The sequence below is a fragment of the Dermochelys coriacea genome, chromosome 2, assembly GCF_009764565.3.
Source record: "Dermochelys coriacea isolate rDerCor1 chromosome 2, rDerCor1.pri.v4, whole genome shotgun sequence".
Lineage (NCBI taxonomy): Eukaryota > Metazoa > Chordata > Testudines > Dermochelyidae > Dermochelys > Dermochelys coriacea.
Window position 1 is genome coordinate 114,100,981 of NC_050069.1, and position 22,239 is coordinate 114,123,219.

The window sequence follows — 22,239 nt, forward strand, 5'->3', positions numbered from 1 at the left end:
GTCATAATGTTTTTTCACTTTTTTATTTTCTTATGTCACTGTGCTACTTACTGTCATGGACTCATTACAGCTTGTTTCAACTTGAGACAAAGCAATATGTTTTTTTCCTGTCAGCCACACAGAATGATGGTAGGAGCAGGCCCATTTGTGCTGCTCTTTCTTTGTCTGCTATGTTGGAAAATGTTTGAGATGAAGAGTGTCCAGAGAAGTTATTCTGCAGTTTTGTTCTTTCCTAGGTTACAGACATAAGTATATTTGTAGGTAGAGGTCAGATGGGGGTAGGGGAAGGAATGGTCATTCTGTTTCAATGTCTGCCTATAAAATATGCTCTGCCCATGTCTCCATAGACTGTGCTAGGCTCCTTGGGCTTGGAGAAAAAATAAATGGTGACCCCTCGTCAACACCACCCACTTGTGACACCAAATTGAGATAACACAGTAAATTGTGCAAGTCTGTGATCCCCCTCTCCTTTCTTACATGCATGAAATAGTTAACAGCGTTAATATTTAAATGATCATCACTGGGCATCTGAGTTAACACCCTAGTGAGCACCTTTCAGAGATATTGTTCCAAGATTTCTCCAGGCTCAGGTAGGCTATGTCTTTACTGGGAAGAAAAAGAAAGCTGTGTTTTTTACATCAGATAGTTGTCTTGACTTAGACTGTAGATGGTCCTTATTTCAAGATGATGAGTTAGCCCAACCTCACTTTAGAGTCTTTTACAACTTGAGTTTTAGACTTTAGCACATGAGATTTGTGTAGAATGTGGAAGGAAGCGAGTCTGTAGTTTCTTTAGGGGTGTACAATACTTATTTTAAGAAAAAGTTCTTATGTTTTCACAAAATCTTGTACATTGTGGAAGCTCTCCTGGTGCCACCTATCTTATTTCATTCAGACAAAATAAAAAACAAACAATTTTTGGAATGTTTCTGAACAACTCACTCACTGAATATGCAGATTACATTTTGCAAAAAGAACAATGTACACATCTATTGTAGGCAGGTTGAGTTCCCACCCAGCACCATGCACAGTGGATCTAGTCCAAGCTTACCCACGTCAAGGATTTGCCTTTGTTGCTAACATAAATAAGAACAAAATATAAACCTTGACCAACGTTTTTTCCTGAAAATGTCTGTTCCTAGGGTTTTTTCCTGTAGAATCCACTGACTTTGCTTCTAGTTCCTTGGTCCCCAGTCACGCACAGACCTTATTAAACTACTAGGGTTGAGCTAAAAGGACTCATTAGCCTGACAGCCAAGGTGAATCAGCAGAAGAGCTCTGCATCTATATGTAGGATCCTAATAGCCTGTTACATCTTTTTAAAAAATTAAAAATATGTAGTAATAATAATGATAAAAACCCTCTTTGCATATTTGGCTATCTAATAATAATACTATAAAACACTCTCCCCACAGTACGGGGACAGGTAATTAGCACAATGGTGTTTGTTCTGGTTGCTAGTGTAGCTTAATAATATGCAGTTTGTTGGAATCTAGTATTACACATGTGATCTCTCTGAGGGATTAACACTTTTAGCAATGATGTTTATTAGGAAATAACATGTGCATACCCTGGATGTCACTTACTGGGATAAAATGTTCACAACCTTAAATGGAACATGTGTGCATGAAACCTGTTAAGTAAATGATGAAGGGGGAGGGTTCCATGCTTTGAAACCTAGCTGTTTATTTGATTTGTTCACATCATGTACTTTTAGAAGGGAAAGAAGACAACATTAACTGATGAGAGGTCAGATCTTAAAGAAGCAAATACAAGACTTTCGGGTTGGTTTCTTGGTTTCTTGAATTGAAGCTGTGTAGTCATTAGTAAAAACAACCAAGACAGAATCTTACCACAATATATATGAGGATTGGAAAAATCTAGGAAATCCAAGGAGAGAGTGTACATTCACACAACTTTTAGTCCAGACTTAACTGGCGTTCTGTATTGTATCTGTAAATAGCAGGTACAAATGATTGCAGGCACAACCTTATGCCAACAATTATTTGCAACTGTATTTCAGTCACTTGGATATCTAAGAATCTAACTTGCAGGTGCCGTCAGGCTGTGCACGTAACCAAAATTCCACTGAGAGTCATTTGGAGATGTAAAAATAGAGACCACTTTTGGAAACCCATCCCTTAAAATATAACTTAAATTTACTGGTGAGGAGAGAGGAGATTGTTTTTCTAATGTTGCGATGATGCAAGCTAAGTAGTTTTTATAAAGGAGATCAGTAGACCTGTCCTTATCCTAGAAATTGATGAAAGTTAAAATCACCAAAAACTACAGAAGAATGATAGTGCTGTAAAACCTGTGCTCATTTCAAATGTCTAACATGGCTTCTGTCTTTTAGAATGGCGGAGACACAGGTGTTGATGGAGAGGCTGGAAAAAGCTGTAATTCGACTTGAATCGTTATTTTCAGATTCACACAGATCCATTGGAATGGAGTGTGGAGCTGTAAACGGAGTCAATGGAGGTATGAGTGGCTCTTTCAAGAACTGCATGCCTCTTTTTGCAATGCCAGATGTATGGCTTGTAAGTGGAGCATGTTTTTTGTTCCAAGAGAGAGAGAACAATCCCAGCCCCTTAAGAGCTGGACATTAGCAGAAAACAATTTTTTTTTCTTTTTGTAGACTCAGTTGGAACATGTCAGGAGGCATCCTTAATCTTAATCATAATCATACATTAGCATGCCCTAGAAAATTCAAGATTTGAACTAATCTTAAATATATAGTCCATATTTCAAGCTTTATTGCTCTGTTTTATGGTTTATATTGTTATAGAGTACTCACCGGTTGAAAATGTCTGCTAAGGCTAATTAGCAGAAGAAATTAGTGTTCCTGAAAAGTCAGAACATACATTTTACTGAAGAAATTACAATGCAAACGTTGGATTTATTTTCCAGCTCCCTGAATTGAATTTCACTGTGCAGAAACACTGCAGTTAATTGCCTGATCCCCTTAATCTCAGCTGAACTTGTTCTTAAGCATTTGTTCACTAATCGCTGCCACTGTCGGAGTATTGGCCTTATTTTATACTCTCTTTCATACTCTGCCCCCAGAAGTGCATCTCCAAAGTCCTGGAGTTTGGAACAGAGGAAGGAAGGCTAGGATCACAGTCTACCCAGACCTGTCTGTATCTTGTTGCCAAGACATACTTAACACTGTGCAGATCTTAAGTTAGACTTTTGGTTGTCCTTGAAATTTCCAGGTTAAGCAAAACTGCATGAGTGAATAGTCAGACAAAAACACATGACCCACAGAGAAGCTGGGAAAATAAGTAACTATTAAAAACTATGTATTTTCAAAACATAGGTTCCAGTCCTGCAATGAGCTCCTTGCGGGGAAGACCCCTGCATCCACAGAAAGCTCACTGTGGGATTGGAGCCATTGTTACTAAGGTCCCTATTCTGATTATTTTAATTGCAAAGCCACATCTACCCATGAAATTTGCACAACCCTGTGCTTAGGGGGCCAGCTACATCTGATGCGGGACTCACCACTGGGGAAAGTGCTGCTTTAAAATCCTGGCTAGGCTGCACAGGAACTCAACCAGCAAAGCCTGTCTGTGAGAGGTTGTAAATAAACACACCTTCCAGCTGATCTGGACCTGCCTATTCTGGAGGCTGCATCCGTCAGTCCCAAGTTTCCTGGAGGACCAGGGACTACAGTATATCCCCTGTATAGCATGGCTGCCACAGGCAGTTACCACAGATGTGAGCTCAGAACCTAGGCTGTGCTGGCAGAGTGCATAGAGCCCACATCATGTGCAGTGTCACACTCAAGCAATCCATGAGTTTGGAGAGATGGTAGCGGTTCTAGCAATAGTGTTCATTTTGGGCCATTGTTATGTGTATGGTGTCATGAGCACAGCTATACGTTATATGCCTGTGATGGTATGTTTCAGGGCAGGTTCTCACATTCCAAGTAGTCTCTATGGCTAAACATGATGGCCCAATTTCCTCACCAGGGATGAATGTGGCTCAGTAACATGACACATAGAGTTCCCCATCTGTATTTATTCATGCCGCTTTCCTTAACGGTGCCCCTCAAAGATGGAGGCTCTTGGCATACCTCCTAAAGACATGTTTTAAGCCATGTTATCACTCAGTATCCCTAGATAGTCTTAGAGCTTTACAGTTGCACCTGTCTTATAGGAAGGGAGTGTCTTTATTTCATTTAAAATAGGAATTCATGTAAAAGAGTATTTGTTCTTCCATAGTAATGACCCAAATAATTTACCATTGCTTACTTCAGAATATATGTGTGATAAGTTAGGCTTGAATGTATATTGTATTCCATCTTAGTTGGTTAATATCTTTATCATACATGGCTTGATGGAGAAGAGTACACATTTTGGTCCTGAAGATCATGGTGGCAGGCTTGCAGGAAAAACATGCAGTTTCTGAATTATAGAGAGGTCCACAGCAATCTCTAGAATATGGTCTCATAAATCAGCAGCTTTGCTTCCTAAAAATAGATGTAGCTGTGTTCTGTTTTTCTACAGTGTTAGTAAAGTTGATGGGCTACTGTTTGAGTCTCTGTGCTCCAAAATAAAAGCTTAAAATGAGTGTCTTGGAGACTGGCATGGATTTTTACAAAGAATATAAATGGGCTTTGGAAAACGTTTTCTTCTCCACTATAAAAAACTTTGTGTGGTAGGTCCCACAAGAAACTTACACATAAACATTTCAAATGGACAAAAGCCCAGAAATTCCTTAGAATCAAAGGTGAGAGAAAAGTAAGGGACATAAGGAGAACAGGACAGCCTAGGCTTTCCATCAAGTAGCTTAAGCACAGAGTGCTAAACGCAGGCAATTCCAAGTCCTCATTGTCAAAGCTAGTGTTTTCTGTGAAAGGGCCAAAATGCTGTTACTGCAAAAAGAGCTTTCAGGGTTATTAATCAGGGTTCTGCCGTAGTGCAGTGCCAACTGGTTAAGACAGCATTGGGCAAAGCCTGGGGTCCCTTCAGAACAGGTTTCACTTTTTACCAAGTAGAGGGAAAGCTCAGGGAGAGAGGCAGGAGAAAATTTTGACCCTGATTCTGCAAAGCACTTGGGTAGCTTAAATTTGCACATGTGCTGGATCAGGGCCATAGAGAAGATATGACAGCATATCAGGGAGCGAAAAAGGGACTGGAAAACATCCTAGAAAAGATTACTTTCTCTGACTTAAATGATATATAAGGTTATTCAGAAAGCCAGTTTGGTGTAAGAAACTGACTCTTACCTGGGTTTCCCAACAGTCCAGACAATTCACGTCCAGTTTAAATGGAATCCACTCTATCAGGAGACAGTAGTATACACGATATGAAAAATTGTGCTTGTACTCATCAGCTTGGTATGTTAAAGTTCACATAGTCATTGAGATTAATGATTTAGTAAAGTTAGACTTTTTCCAGCAACTGGAGGAGCTTTTATGGAATTTACAGTTTTGCAAACTCAGACAATGAAACAAGGAGATTCCAGTGCTGTGCTTCAGTATACTGATCGCTTAGGAACTGGTTTCCTCATATCGTAGAATTGCACTATTACCATATTGAAGCCCCATCTTACTAGAAATTGACTTACTGGTTTTTAATGTCTGCCAAACAATTTATAAAGCTTCAGGAATGGGCGTGTGGAATAAACATAGCAGTGGTTCACTACAGATTCCTTTAGGAGGATGACACTTGTTTTATGTATATTAATAGCACTGTGTTAATAAAAAGGTCTAAATCATACTTATCTGGTCATTCTGATTTTGTAATATTGAAAAATATTTATTTTAACACCTGTTATTTAAGCACAAAGGCCGCTAGCCACATACAGTATATAGATTACATTACTTTCACGCTGCAAGCTAGGTTTCACTGGAAGCAATATTGTTTGGTTGTTGCTGAAAATAAGGATGCTGCATTAATTTTCACTGATTTGAAAAATCAGTGAACATGGCAAAAGATTACAACAGTTTTTTCCCATTTCAACAGTATTTTTCCCTCCGGCAGCAAAGGACAGTATTACAAATTACTGACTTTATGAACCAGTTGTAATGAAATGCCTTTCTCCCAAAGGTGTAGCACCGTACGTAGAAGCCTTTGATAGACTGTTAAATGGGAGTGTGGCTGAGTTTCTCAGGAATAGCAAGATCCTGGAAGGTGATGTGAAGATACATGTGAGTATTTTCCCATTTCTCCCCAGTATAACTGTGGTTGTCTCTAAATACACAAAACCTCCTCTACCAGCCTTGATTGTGGAGAGGGCTATGGAATTCTCATTGCTGTTGCTTTAATTATTATTAGTAGTAGTTCCCAGAGGTCCCAGTCGGATAGAACCGCATTGTACTAGTGGTTGTATGAACAAAAAAGTCCCTGTCACACAGGGTTTACAATCCAAGGCACTGATGTAGAAAAAAACCTTACACATATGCATTAGCATACACAATATGAGTCCCATTGCATACAGCTCAGCAAGAGCATGAATATTTGGAGGATTGGGGCCTAATTAAAGACAAGGTGCAACAAGTGAATAAAAAGCAATATGAAGTAAGAAGGACCCCGCAACAGTAAGATCACATGACTACTGAGGGTATTAATGTGCACAACTTGGTTCCAGATCTTAAGTTTTGGTTTTGGTTTTTTTATTTTAATCCTCATCTGCTTTCTTTATTTTCAGGACTTTTGCCTATTTTGTTTTAAATTATTAAATTGTTTTTAATCTGCCCAATTTTTTAAATCTATGCCTGTTTCTTTTTTCTTTTGCAATATATTTTGTAACAAGGAAGTTTTATAAAGACAAAGTTAGTTCACATTGAATGTGGTCATTTTATGTGCTGATACCTCCCTTTTGTGATCTGGGTTTTTATTTTTTTTAAACTGTCTTTTCTAAAATTCAGTGACAATATACTCCCATTTATCTGAACCCAATTATCTGAACCTCCACATTATCTTAATCCCTCCTGGTCCCACACATGAGATACATAACTCTCTGTGGCATGTATCTCATGCTGGGGGACAAGGATGGGATTCAGATAATGAGGAGGTTCTGATAACAGCACAGATACCCCTGGCCAGGACTGTGAGGAGGAGCAGGAGGAGGAGCCCCCAGGCATGGGGAGGCCACCCTGCTGCTGAATGGGAGTGTGTGGAGCCCGCAGCAGCCCTGTCATGGGAGTGAGTGAGCAGGGCTGGAGAGGGCTCCTTGTACAGCTGCAGGGTCAGTGACACCCAGTCCCTGCAGGTGCAAGGTCAGGGAAGATTGCAGCCCTGGCAGGGCAGAGCAGAGTCCTGTACGGGGATCTCTGCTGTGCCCCACTAAGACCCCCCTCCCTCACCTTGCATCTGCAGGGATCAAGTGTCACCGGCCGTGGCAGTGCAGGGGGCCCTCTGCAGCCCTGCTTGCATGGGATTGAATGAGTGGGGCAGAGCAGAGACCCCTGGCAAGCACTGTGAGAAGGAGGAGGAGGACGAGCTCCCAGCCCTGGGGGAGACCACCCTGCTGCTGAATAGCTCCTGCCCTCGATTATCTAAACTCCCAATTACTGAGATAAAATCTGTGTCCCCCACACTGTTTTGATAATCAGGAGTATACTGTATTTTCCAAGAAGAAAAGGAGTACTTATGGCACCGCAGAGACTAACTAATTTATTTGAGCATAAGCTTTCATGAGCTACAGCTAACTTTCTGACAGGTTTCAGAGTAGCAGCCGTGTTAGTCTGTATTCGCAAAAAGAAAAGAAGTACTTGTGGCACCTTAGAGACTAACAAATTTGTTAGTCTCTAAGGTGCCACAAGTACTCCTTTTCTTTTAGCTAACTTTCTGTGGCAGAGGGACAAAGGATGGATTCATCTGATCACAGCTTGCAACATCCTGTCTATCCTGGTAATGTCATAAAGCTACATGCAAATGGGGGGGCTCATCGCTCAAAGTCAGTTAGCTGATCTGAGTTGGGGGTGAAAGAGTGTCAGGGATTTTCCCTCATCTCAGTAGAGCTGTGCAACCATGCCTTTCCCCGTATGAATTAATCCTTGCCTAATTCATGCTGCTGCTACTCTACCCCACAAACCCTGTAGCAAGGAAAACATGCAGCATCCACTGAGTTTGCAAAGACAGGTTGTCTCACCTTAGTGGCTGAGAGCATCACATTCAAAAGACCCTTGCACCCAGTCTGCTCAAGGTACAAGAGTTCTGAGGTTGCTCTGTGAACTGGATCTCTTGTATGGTTTTATACATTATTGTCGAATAGGGTTAGAATGCCTCAGTCAGGAAGCTCTAGCATATTGGAATGGGTCAGGAGATCTGGTGGATCCAGAGTCTGACTGTCTTTAGAAATTGCTGCAAAATCTGGCTCTTCGAAAAAGCCTTCCTACCATAAGAATGACACTCCCAACACTTGTAGCCTGAAGCCCCTACCAGCAAAAAATAAAACAAAACAAGAAAAAAGGGAGGGGAATTCCCCAGGTGCTATGGGAATACAAATTATAAAATAATAATAAAATATTTTTAAAAACAAAAACTAGGCTCTAAGCAGAGATTTGACCTCAAAAATAGAGAAGTGCCAGAGCCACCATGAAGTTCACTATGAACTTCACTATTGCAATTGATGGGCAGCAGTATAAAACCCCATGATAAATAGGAAACCTTAGTATTGCATCCTAACAAACAAACAAAACAAAGACATGGGCTAATTTACATATGGAATCACAAATCTCCTCTCTGGTAATGGGTACACTGCAAATCCAGCCACCGAACTCTGCTAATTGAGTAAATCCACTCTAATCTGGCCACATTTGACATACACAAATTAGTCCACTTAAAAGAATACTTAAATGAAAAGATTTAATCTTCCTGAAAATGTGGGCAGTGCTGGCATATTGTGGGTGCTCCTGGAATACAAATACAATAATAATTAAGAGTGTTTGTTCAGAGCTACAGAAACTATTAGCAAGTTTCCATCATATAAAGAAAATGGGATTCTGTTTGTAACCTGTTAAAAGATTCTGAAATTTTAGTCTCTGAATTTACAACATGAAACACAGACTATAGTTGCTTTATGTTTCTACTTGCTGCTGCAACAACATCAGTGCTTTACCGTAACAAGCAGAACGAGGAGTGTTTTTCTTCTGGATGTCTTATAGACCATGTGTCCTAAGCATTATGCTTGCAGCTGCTGTCTCTTTCACATAATAAGCTGAAGGGAAGGTTGTATTTTGTTTCAAAAACACCTGTTGCCTAGAAAACCTCACATACCTGATTGATCAGGATGGTAATATGAGAGAGAGCTCATAAGGGACGTTATATTATGCTAAAGAAATAAGGGATTTAATGTGATGCATTTCATGTTTATTGCTGTAAGAACAGTGTGGTTTGTGTTTCTGATGAAAGGAAGAGTACAGCTACATCTCATGTCCACTGCAGTGCCCCATTTCTGTGTTTTTCTTAGCTTACTGTATGCTAGTCTTTGGAAAGAGAACAAAATAAAAAAGAGAACTGATAACTAGCTTTCGTAAGCCCTGCTGAACATAACAGCGCAGTGGATTTCAGAAAGATTAGTTCACTAAAGAAGAGTTCGGCATAGACCCAATCCAGTTAGTAGTAGAATGGTTTTGCATTTAAACTATAGCATGTCTAGTGATGATTATTTTGAGAGGTCAACTGCATTAAAATAGCTAACCACATGAAAACCAAAAGCAAGGATTTTTGTATAGCCTATTGAAAACAAGCTATATTAAATGTTTACGGCCAGATCTTCGGCCTTGCTGTGCCCCTGTGGTGATGCATATTGGCCACAAAACAGATGTAACTGGCTATCTGGCAGTATATAACTGGGGAAACCAACTCTAATCCATGCCTCTCAGAGCCCCTGACATAGTGAGACTGCTCTAACTTGAGTCCAAGGATGAAAAGGCCCAAGGAATCAGGGGAGTGCAAAGATGGCCTCCTGGTTTAAACTGCACCCGTGTGGATATTCCAGCAGCCACAGATAGCTGGAGCAGAGGTGTATCAGCTACATCCCCTTTTGCCTGGCCATATCCCCTCCTCCCAGGATTGTGATGAGGGTGACAAAGAGCCAGCTATGCCAGATCTATTCTACCTAGTGATTCTGTTACACTGAGGAGACTGGTCAAGCAGGAGAAAGGGGCTGAGAACCTGGCTTTGTCAAGTGTTCGGTATGAGTCAGTTTATGTTGGTTATATGGGAGTCTGATATCACAGGCTCTGGGATGCTTTGGCTCAAGCAAGTTAGAATAATGATGTACAAGATAAGATGTACAATGTAATGATAAGACTAGAACATACAAGTAGAGAAGTCTTCTGAGGTAAGGTGTGGATACCGTAAGATTGGCATATGACAATATTTTGTAGAACACATGGTAGAAAAGAATTACAGCCTCCTTGCCAAACACCTTGTATGATATGTGTTACTGTATTCAAAGAATTGGTTATCTGGTTAACTCTAATCATAGTTCCCTTTCCTCACATTACAACTTATTTAGTCCATAGAGGAAAAGGTTACCGGTCTCTCTTCACTTCCAGGTTCTACTATTTCTGCCGGAGAAACAGTCTGCAGTCCCGGGTGGCACAAAGTATATCTGAAAAGTGGCTGCAGTGTCTCAAGACACTTCCTCCTCCCTCGCCACCCCCCCACACTCCAGCAGGGGTCCTGGAGCCGGCCACAACCCCAGCAGTGAAAGTCGGCTCTTCCCGGGCTAATGCCCACAGGCTGTGCTGATTTAGCCAATCCTTTGAGCAGCCTCTGCTTGTAGGGCTCCTATGAAGCCCTGGCTGTTCTTCAAAGCTGCCTTCCCTTGGCAGTGCCCCTGGGATGAAGCTGTCCCTGCTGGCACATGGGAGGGGATGGGGTGATTTTTATACATACATACACCAGCAGAAATTAATCAACCTCCCTGTATATTGTGTGTGACATTTAAATTGGGTTTCTAGGTAGTTTCTTGAGAAGGAAGATCTTGGAGTCATTATGGATAGTCCTCTGAAAACATCCACTTCATGTGCAGTGGCAGCCAAAAAAGCTACCAATGTTAGGAACTGTTAGGTTCCTGTGCTAGGCTCCTATATATAATAAATAATAAGACAGAAAATATCATATAGCCTTTATATAAATCCATGGTATGCCCACATCTTGAATACTGCATGCAGTTCTGGTTGCCTCATCTCAAAACAGATATATTAGAATTGGAAAAGGTACAGAGAAGGGCAACAAAAATGATTATGGGTATGGAACAGCTTCCGTATGAGGAGAAAGACTGGAACTGTTCAGCTTAGAAAAGAGACAATGAAGGGGATATATATCCAAGGTCTGTAAAATCATAAATGGCAGGGAGAAGATGAATCAGGAAGTGTTATTTACTCCACATCACACAAGAACTAGGGATCATCCAATGAAATTAATAGACAGGAGGTTTAAAACGAACAAAAGAAAGTACTTCTTCACCCAACACAGAGTCAGCCTGTGAAACTTGTTGCCAGGGTGTGTTGTGAAGGCCAAAAATATAATGGGATTAAAAAAAAATTAGATAAGTTCATAGAAGATAGGTCCATCAATGGCAGTTAGCCAAGATGGTCAGTGATGCAACCCCATGCCCTAGGAGTCCCTAGCCTTTGACTGCCAGAAGCTAGGAGTGGACAATGGGATGGATCACTTGATGATTGCATGTTCTGTTCATTCCCTCTGAAGCACCTGGCATTGGCAACTGTCAGAAGACAGGATACTTGGCTAGATTGACCACTGGTCTGATCCAGTATAGCTGTTCTTGTGTTCTAGGAAGGTCTTGTAGTTAAGGCACTGGCCTGAGACTTAGGAGATCTGGGTGCAGTTCCTAGCTTTGCCACAGACTTTCTGTGTAACCTTGGGCAAGTCACTTAGGCCCAGATCCTCAAAGGTATTTAGGTGCCTAACTCCCAATAAAAATAAATGGGAGTTAGGTGCCTACATACCTTTGAGGATCTGGGCCTTAATCTCTGTTCCTCATCTGTAAAATGGGGATAATAATCCTTCTCCCCCACATACTTCCTCTATTTAGATTTTAAATGGATCAGGCAGGGACTTTCTCTTGCTGTGCATATACACTGCACTTAGCACAATGGGTCCCCAATCTCAATAGAGGCCACTAAGCACTACTGTAATGCAAATCATTATAGGTGCTGACTCTGTGGGTGCTCCAGGGCTGGAGCACCCATGGAAAAAAATAGCAGGTGCTCAGCGCCCACTAGCAGCCAGCTCTCCTCTTATCCCCAGAACCTCCTGCCCGCTGGCGACCCCGCCAATCAAATCCTACCCCTCCCTCCCAGCTCCACCTGCCGCCACGATCAGCTGTTTCCTGGCGTGCAGGAGCCGCTGGGGGAGAGGAGTGGGGACAAGGCACGCTCGAGGGGAGGAGGTGGAACTGGGCAAGAAGAAGCGGGTTGGGGATGGGGCCTTGGGGGAAGAAGTGGAGTAGAGGCAGGGCCTGGGCAGAGCTGGGGCAGGAAGAGGTGGGGTGGGAGCATGGGAGGAAGGAGTGGAGTGGAGTGGGGGCAGGGCCCGGGGTTGAGTGGGCATTGAGCACCCCCAGGCAGAGGGAAAAGCCGGCGCTTGTGCAAATCATTAATGATGGAATCTCATGTCAGTGTCCATGTACCAGAATTCAGCAAATGCTGTAGGTGAACATGTACATGCGAGGTCAGACTAATGCAAGAAACATGGTTATGTGGGAGACAGACAAGATTGTCCATGATCTTTGCAGGCTGTTGTATCCTTGCTTTGTGCTGTTCACATTTTTCACAGAAGGTATTAATGTGCCTTGCTTCAAAGCAGTTAATGGTGACATGACATATCTGCAGCCACCTTGCTTTGTCGTGGGCTGTTGCTTCCCAGTTGTTGTGATCAACCTGATACACTTTCACGTTTGATTTCAGTGTGTCTTTATATCATTTCTATTGGCCACCATGAGAACAGGTACCTTACACTAGATGACCATAAAATATGGTCCTGAGTATTCTCAAATTGGCAATAGAACGAGATGCCCAGACTAATGCAGCTGAGTGTTTATGAGCATGCTTAGAATGCCAGACATTCAACAATTATTCAGGATTTCGATATTTGGAATCTTGCCCCACCATTTGATCCTGCAAATGGACCAAACACAGCACATGTGGAACTGATCAAGTTTCCAAATCATTAATAATAATTAGAGTAAGGGAAGGTAACTTTCTTTTTCTTCCTGTTGGTAACTACTATAAACAAAATAAGTAATAATCTACATCTGTTCATGACAAGCATTTTATTGTAAGATATAACACTCCCTGTACTCAAATCATCTGTCCTTTACAGGGAGATGTGTAGAAGTAGACAATGGACTTTCATGGTCAGGATTTTTCAACAGGATCTCCTTTCTGTGATGGGGAGAAAACACTTTTACAATTTATATTGTCTAATTTAACCACGCACTATCAAACCTATTATTTGGCTGATTCCTCATTAACAAGGCAATGTGCTTACAGGGCAGCAGAATGCACACGTGTACTCTCATGTTGATCTTGCTGTGCCCACAGGCTGTGTGGTTTCAGGCATTGTGCTAAAGTTGAGTCAGGACTCAAAGTAGAGAATGATGTCAGTCTGCCCAATGAGAAGCATGCAGCGGGGCTATCTCTCAGCTGTTGAAAGCAAACACTAGATAGAACAGTTTTCAGGGTAGGGAAACAACAGAGCAAAAGAAAAAAGAATGAAGCAAAAATATTTTTAAAATATCCAAAATGTACTTTCGTAAAATAAAGAGAAAATTAAATAAAAAAATAGTCTTAATGTGATGTTAATTGAAAAAAACAATATTAAAAAAATCCAGAAATTCTCAAAGTTAAGGTTGCTTTAGTAATCCTGACTTAGCTTTATTGCACATCCTATATCTGTACCATAAAATATTACATAATATACATTTAAATCTTAATGTATTACTGGTTAAGAAGACAGACAGGAATACAAGATACTACATATGTGCAATGTGGCCAAATTACCAATGTAATACACACATTTACTTTTGGAATTTCCTGACTTTTGATGGCTTGGAAGCAGCTCCCATGGAAGTCAATCAGAATCTTTCTGTTGATTTTAATAGCAAATTGGATTGGGTTCTTTGATTCTTAACCTTAATGTTGCAGTAACGCCAGCTTTATCTTAAAAAGGAGGAGAAAAAAAGTCCAACAGACACTGCTTAAAATGTGTAAATGGTGCTCAGCATGCCTAGCTGTGCATTGCTGGCACCAGAAGCATGCACCTGTAAGTTTAAGGGGGGAAAATTCTATTGGGAGTCCTCCAGATGGCATTTGTTAAGTCAGAACATTAAGAACCCAAAAACAAAAATAGTCAATCTATCAACAATTCTATACAACTTGCTTCCTCAGGCTTGGATTCTGCATAAATTTACACACATGCTTAAGCATGTACATTGTCCCACTGAAACTAGTGGGACTGCTTGAGGGAGGGAGTAAAGTTAAACACATGCATAAGTGTTTGCAGGATCACAACCTTAGACTGTAAGCCTCTCAGGACAGGGACAGCGTCTGTGTTTGTACAGCACTGAATACTGTGAGATCCTCATCTCAAAATGGATGTTGACAAAATAGGGAAGGTTCAGACAGAGGCAGATTAAGGTTTTGTGGGGCCCTGGCCAGAGCAAGTGGGGGGGCCCTCCCAATGGTCCCGCCCCCATTCCGCTCCTTCTTCTTGTGGCCCCACCCCTGACCCCACACCATTCTGCCCTGCACAGTGTGGCCCCTGTTTGCTCCTTTCTGCCACCCCCCACTATGACCCCAAGACTGGAGAAGGTCTGTTCCCCTGCCCCAGCCCTGGGGCCACAGTGGGGTTGAGAACTCCCCCATCCCTGAGGCTGCGGCAGGGAGTCAGAGCTTCTCCATCCCAGGGCTGCAGCCAGGGTCTGGATGCTAGGCGCTTCTTCTGCCGGGGAGCAAGGTCGGGACATTGGGGCTTCCCCTGCCCCATCCGCCCTGTGGTTTCTGTTGGAGTCTGGGCGCTGGGGCTTCCCCCACTGCTTTGTGCTTCCACCAGAGAGTGGAGTTGGGGCATGGGGACTTCCCCCGCCGCGCCTGGTGCTGCTACCAGGGCTCCGGGCTTCTGCCGCCCCATGGCAGATGTCTGCTGGGGCAGGGCGACCATTTTCTGGGACCCCCCAATTGGCTAGGGCCCCTGGACACAGGCCTTGTCGGCCTGTTTGCTAATCCACCACTAGGTTCAGAAAAGAGTTACAAGAATTATTTGAGATCTGGAAAATCTGCCTTAAATAAGAGATTAAAGAAGCTTCATCTGCGTAGTTTATCCAAGAGAAGGTTAAGAGGTGACTGGAAGCTGAATTAGACAAATTCAGACTAGAAAGAAGGTGCAGGTAACAGTGAGGCTGATTAACCACTGGAAAAATTTAAGAGGGATGTGGTGGATTTTCAGTCACTTGAAGTCTCTAAATCAACATTTCAATTTTCAAATTTCAACAATTTTTGAGGTATCTTTTATGATAAAAACTGGTGGTGAGAATAGAAAAAAATTTTGTCAAGTTTTTTTTGTAATTCCCAAAACAGCTGAACATAATCAGCTTCAGTTTAAAACGAACATATTCTGTGCAGAAACCAAACATGAAAAATATCAGCCCATAAGAAGAATTTTGGGGGAAGTCACAAGTGAGTAAAAATAGGGGTTGGGTGGGAGTGTGGTGTTATAACTTGAGCCTTTTCTGCATTCTTAATTCTAGAAGTGGCATCCTCAACCCTGCTCTGTCTCCTTTATGCTTGGTTAAAGGCCCTGAATGTCATAAAGGGGTCCTAAAAGCCCCTATTGCAGTTGGGGGGAGGGTTCCTTTGGCACACACACTGCAGAAGACAGCTGTAGGGTTGCCTTCCAAGGAGCCCATTCTAAGCCCCAGGATAGGGGGCTTGTCAGGGGTGGTACTGCAGCAGGCAGACTTTGGAGGTTCACAGCCATTAGGAAGCAGTTTCCAAACCTTTTGCCTGCATGACCCCATTTTCAGATGTATTGTTTCCTATGATCCCAGACAGTCTGAAGGATGCCATTTTAAAACAGTGTCCTCTGCACAGCATCACCTCGTAGGTGCAAGATCAGGCTGCATAGAGGATGCCATATCGTTCTGCACACCAATGGTGTCCACCATGGAATGTGATCTCACATACACCATACATGTGAGGTCATGCTGTACAGAGGATGCCATTTTACAATCCTGTGCACTCAGGATTGCTGTGACCCCACCCACTAACAGAGCGACCCCACTAGAGGTCTCCGCCCATAGTTTCTGAACCACTGCAGTAGGGCAATCCTCCTTAAAGCTCTCCTTTGCTGTGATGCTTGTAAAAAAAAAATGACAATGATGAGGCTGCTTTGTGTTCTAAGACCACTGCATATCATGCTGATCAATACTGTCTCATTGTTTCCTTGCACTGTCTGCGTGTACCTATTGCTTGTTTCTTGTCTTATACTTAGATTATAAATTCCTTGGGGCATCTGTTTTTCCCCATATGTTTGTACAGTGCCTAGCATAGTGGGGTCCTTGTCCCTGACTAGGGCTCCAAGGAGCTATGGTAAAATAAATAATAAGAAGCCCTGAAAGGGGGCCATACCTTAGACAGCCCCAAGGCTAATTTATGCTGGGGACCTCTTCAGCCCCAGACAGCCCAAGATTGGGAGAGTACAAAGGTGGGTTAAAGCCTCCATAGCCACCCATCCTTCTAGGCTGGGAGTTCTGTGCCTGTCACAGTGCTAGCAGACTCCTATGTAGTCCTCGCCAAAATAGAAAGCTGCCCTGATCCAGCAGAAAATCTAAGAGAGAATGGCAGAATCAGTGTTACCTGCCCTCCGCATCAGGGCGAGCTCCCCGCATCAAGCTATAGTCGACAGCTTCTTGCACCATTGAATCTGGCCTATGGTTTTAATTTCTCTCAGAATGAAGGAGAATGTATTATTATTTTTTCATCTCAGAGCTGCAGTGCTACTGAGCCTAGTTTTTCAAGTTGAGAATAATATACCCATCAGTGTCCATTTTTAAAGCTTTTCCTCTGATGCTGAAGAGTGGTTCCCCTCTCTTATGCTTGATTGGAGTTGTTTGTTTTTACAGGCTGTGAACAAGCTTTTTCATTAATTTTCAATCTCATTTTCTCCAGGAACCACGTGTCTTCACTGCCCTGCATAACTCTTCTCTGCCCCCTTTTTTTTTAGTTGGTGGCTGCAACTGTTTGAGTCGCATAGAAATGCTGTGTTAGGAAACGGGGGGTTATTCATTGCAGTCAGCATATATGCAAACAATGAGTTCAGAATCTGGCTCTTCAGTCAGTTTCTAGAAAAAAGGAGTTCAGTGAATAATGAGTATTAACAAGGCACAAGAGAAACTGATGTGCAGTTTGAATGTTGTTTTAAATAAGCTGGGAGTGATGTTGCAGGAAGGGGGAGCGACTGGTATTGTAAATGTTCATTTGCCTCTTTTTGTTCAGATTGAAGTATATTATCAGTATGTACAGTTTCATGAATGCTGGAGAGTAAATTTGGGTAGAACAATCCTGTTGTTGCTAACTTCTGGTTATCATATGACATCATAAACTATACTATGTCACTTCATAATCAATTTGAACTATGCACACATACACACAAAAACACCAGTGGGTAATGCAAAAATTTATTTAGTTATTTACAGATTTAATTTCACATTTCTCAACAACTCCTGGAGGTGCAGTAAAATAGATTGGTACAGGGTCTTGAAGTCAGTAGTTAAGTCTGAAATCTTTTTATAGCCTTCTATTTAAGGAATTACCTTAGGTCAACTTCTGCTCTCAGCTATATCACTGTGAACCTGGAATAAATCAATGGAGTTACTTTGAATTTACATCTGGTATAACTGAGGACAGAATTTAGTCTCATGAGCTTATTTTTATAAAATACCTGTTTAACAGAGACCAAGGGTGACTGCAGAAACTGCATATTTCTTTGTAATCAATACTAAAAATTAAATCAGAGCCCAAAATATTCAAACATGGTGCCTAAAAGTAGACCCCTAAGTCCATATTTAAATACTTAGGACTGGTCTACACTACAAACTTGCATTGGCACAGCTGCATTGATGCAGCTGCACTGCTGTAGCGCTTCTGGTGAAGATACTCTAAGCTGACGGAGAGAGCTCTCCCATTGATTTAAAAATTCCACCTCTGTGAGAGGCAGTAGCTACATCGGTGGGAGAAGCTCTCCTACCGACATAGTGCTGTCTACCCAGGGGTGTTGAGGTCAATATAACCATGTTGCTCAGGGGTGTAGATTTTTCACACCCCTGAGCAATGTAGTTATACCTAAGTAAGTTTGTAGTGTCGACCTGGCCCTAGATAACTGGCCTACTTTAGTGCTTTTCAGAGATGCTGAGCACCCGCAACTCCAAGTCATGAATTGGAGAGCCCTGGGTACACAGCACCTCTGAAAGTCAAGTCACTCTTTAGCAGAAGGGTACCTAAATATAGTTTTAAATGCCTTAACTTTAAATATCTACGTTTGTAAATTTTGGCCTGGGAGTCTTCCAAAACCATATAAATGGAAATTAAATTCAAAGGAGCCAGGATTCTGACACCATTATTCACTTTGAATGGTATCAGTGATTTCAGTAGGGCTACTCACAGAGAAAGGTGGGTAAGGGTGTCAAAATCTAGACCAGGGATCGGCAACCTTTGGCACACGGCTTGCAAGGGTAAGCCGCCTGGCAGGCCGGGCCGGTTTGTTTACCTGCTGTGTCCACAGATTCAACCGACCGTGGCTCCCTCTGGCCACGGTTCACCACTTCAGGTCAATGGCTGTGGGAAGCAGCGCGGGCCGAGGGATGTGCTGGCCGCCGCTTTCCGCAGCCCCATTGGCCTGGAGCAGCGAACTGCGGCCACTGGGAGCCGCAATCAGCTGAACCTGCGGACACAGCAGGTAAACAAACCGTCCCGGCCTGCCAGGGGCTTTCCCTGCACAAGCGGCGGAACAAGTTTGGGAACCACTGGTCTAGAGTCATCTGCACAGAGACAGATAGAGACATCAGTGGGACCAGAAATTCACCCTTACTTTCTGCATGCGCCAATGAGAGAAAGATGGTGGTCGTTTGCTCGCTTTGCTTTTCCTTGACCAGTTCAGTTACTAGCACAATGTTTAGAGAATTGCCACTGACTAACATTTGGCCCAGTTATACAAACCAAACCAAAACAAAAAAAAGCAATCAAATTATTCAGCAGTACAGCATACATATTGTCTCTGCAGCTGCACTGGGTAGTTTGCTTGTTTCTGTTTAATCAAAGCTCCATTCTTTCTCCATTTCTTCCTTGTTCCTTAAAGCCACCAGGAGGTCATACTTCTGAAAGAGTAGCCACTTCATTCTCAAAAGGCTCTTGAAAACAGACAAGTATCCCAGAGGCAAGACCATTTTCTCCTTTTGGTGGTTGAACTCTTTCTTAAAATTCTTAAAAGAAAGAACGGAATATTAGCTCATGGTAATGTTGTGACCCTCAGTCAGTTGGGGTGTTTATTGCTATAATGTGTGTGTATAAGATAGAATAAGATGTTTAAGCTGGAAAAAAAAGTAAGACATTGATGCTCTTAGAGCCAACTTTGTGATTGGCATCATTTGAGCTTCAGCAGGTTGTCCCCCTGACCATCTTGGCTAACAGCCATTGATGGACTTATGTGTTTTATTGTCTATAAAATGTGCTTATAACGAGGTAAAGCCACAGCCTGGAAAAAGGCGAGAGATTGATTTCCAGGCAGGCCCTCCTGAGACATTCCCTTTTGGCAGGACCATCCCGCCCCAGGATTCTGGCCTTGGCTCGCCCATCTCAGTATCCCTCAGATCACCCCTCCAATGCACTTTAAGCCAAAGCCACCCATGGGCCGGGCTCAGTTATTAAAATACGGGCTTCAGAATAACCCTTTACAATACGAAAAGAAAGTCCCAATTTAATAGCTCAAAATTTGTCACTTTAGCTCTGTCATCTTCTGCCAATCCAGGCTCTTCCATCCCACTCATCCTTCAGAATGGGGTACCAGGCTTCCTTCCATGTCCTCTTAATATACTCAAGGCCCAATGGCAGATTACCTTATGGGCCCATGGGGCCTATCCCCAGGGGCCCTGGCCAATTGGGGGGCCCCTCAGAATTGCCAGAACTCTGGCCCCACCCCCTCTCCCTCCCTGCTGCCCAGCTCCTCCTCTTCCCCCTGAGGCACTGCTCCCTGGCTAGGCCAGATGCAGGAGCTATAGGGTGAGCATATTCCCCACACACCCCGTACGGCGCTGCCCCCCGAATCCCTCTCCCCCCCCCACTCGGAGCTACCAGCCCCTCTCCTTCCCCTCATTTTACACATGGGTACAATGATACACACAGAGGTTAGTGAATTACCTACAGTCAAGCACAAAGTGAATCAAGTATCACTGCTAGTTAGAGAACTCAAGAGTCCTGACTGCCAGTCTCCAACACTTACCGATAGATACTGTTTTAATAAAAAAACATCATGTCTCAGCTATTACAATATTTGGCACTTAGGCAGAGTTCTCTGGCATAATGCTGTGTTATGTGTACAGACATCTGCAGCTGTCCACACTCACTCACCTGAAATTACAGGCTCCAAAACTACTGTCACAAGTATCAGGGTTATTAATTCAAAACCAAACAATTTATTGACAAGATGACAACTTTAAGATAGCCAAATTTTTAGTGCAGTGAACCATTTATTTTCATTCATATTTATTTCTAGGCTGACGCTTTTACATCAGTGTTTGATTCTTTGACATGTAAATAAACAAGGCTTCTGCCCTCAGCAGCTTACGATCTAGTGTTTTCCCAATAAATATTTATTTTATATTTAGTATTTTTAAATTTCAAGCTGCTTTATAAAAGCTAAATAATTAATCCTCACTCCCTGCTGGGAGGGTAAGTAAGTAAAAATAATTTTATGATGTGGAAACTTAGGCAATGCAAAGTTATGCCAGAAGCAAAGATCACCTAGTGAAGAAGAGAACTCATTTTTCTGACTCCACAGCCCGTGCTGAGATGCTCTTACTACATCAGCTTCTCAAACTACTTTAAAAAAAAAAGTTACATCTCATATCTGTGTTAAACAGGAATAATTGAAGTATTTTAAATCATTACATGTTTTTCTTTATTAAACAAGTTGCAATAAGATAGGCAGTTCTAACTTATTTAAAACAATAAAGGCAGTAAAATAAAGTGCAGCAACTGTACATATGCATCCGATGAAGTGAGCTGTAGCTCACGAAAGCTTATGCTCTAATAAATTTGTTAGTCTCTAAGGTGCCACAAGTACTCCTTTTCTTTTTGCGAATACAGACTAACACGGCTGCTACTCTGACAACTGTACACAGTTCCTTTGCTGTCTTCAATAAATAGCTTGTTTTCTCCCATAGCTGTTTTTTTCCAGACAGCCCAGTATGTTATATATAAGCTATGTAGGCTTTTCGCAGCTCCCTTCTCACCCTCACTCAGATTCATTCCTTCCCCATTTGAACTGGCCTTTTAGACAGCCAAAATTTCCCCTCTCTTTTAAACATATATATGCACTGCTCCTTTGCTCCCTGTATTTGTATACAGATCTTCCCTTCTAGGGCCTCCCCAAATCCCTCTCTCTCCTCCCCCGTACAGAGCTGCTACCGCCCCAAGTCCCTTTTTGGCAAAGCTGGGCATTTATCCCATTTGCTCTTGCCAAATGATGATGGACAAATACCTAGTTTTGCCAAAAAAGTCAGGACGTCCAGGGCAGGGCTTAAAAAGGGGACTGTCCTGGCCAAAATAGGATGTGTGATCACCCTAGACTATAATAAAAGCTGCCCAGGGAGCCTGGGGAACCCCGGACCCTCCACCTGCCCTGGGTGAGGAGCCGGGGTGCCCGAAAGCAGCCCTTGGCCCATGTCCCAGCCTCCCAGGGTGCGCTGTCTAGGACAGGTGGAAGGTCCAGAACTCCCCACAGCAACCCAGGCTCTTACCACAGCCTGGCTTCTGGCCAGGTGAGGAGGCAGAGCCATGGGGAGAAAGGGAGAAGCAGAGGACAGGGCTGCATGGCGGGGTGTGTGTGTGTGTGGGGGGGCAATGTTCTTTGTGTCCAGGGCCCCAATAAATCTTAATCCACCTCTGTCAAGGCCCCAAATGAAGAAGCTGAATAAATAGCATCCAGCCGCCATCCTGGGCCTAAACAAAATTCCCATGCAATCAGTGTCTGCCCTCCTT

General features: G+C 42.7%; 1 protein-coding gene across 1 annotated transcript in view; it reads left to right on the forward strand.

Moving 5' to 3' along the window:
• Window positions 1–22,239, forward strand: part of CAP2 (cyclase associated actin cytoskeleton regulatory protein 2) — a 96,849-nt gene that overhangs the window by 9,028 nt on the left and 65,582 nt on the right. Inside the window, 2 exon segments of the mRNA XM_038391436.2 lie at window positions 2,356–2,480; window positions 6,056–6,156. Of these exon segments, the coding sequence (XP_038247364.1) occupies window positions 2,357–2,480; window positions 6,056–6,156 (225 nt within the window). The 5' untranslated portion in view covers window position 2,356.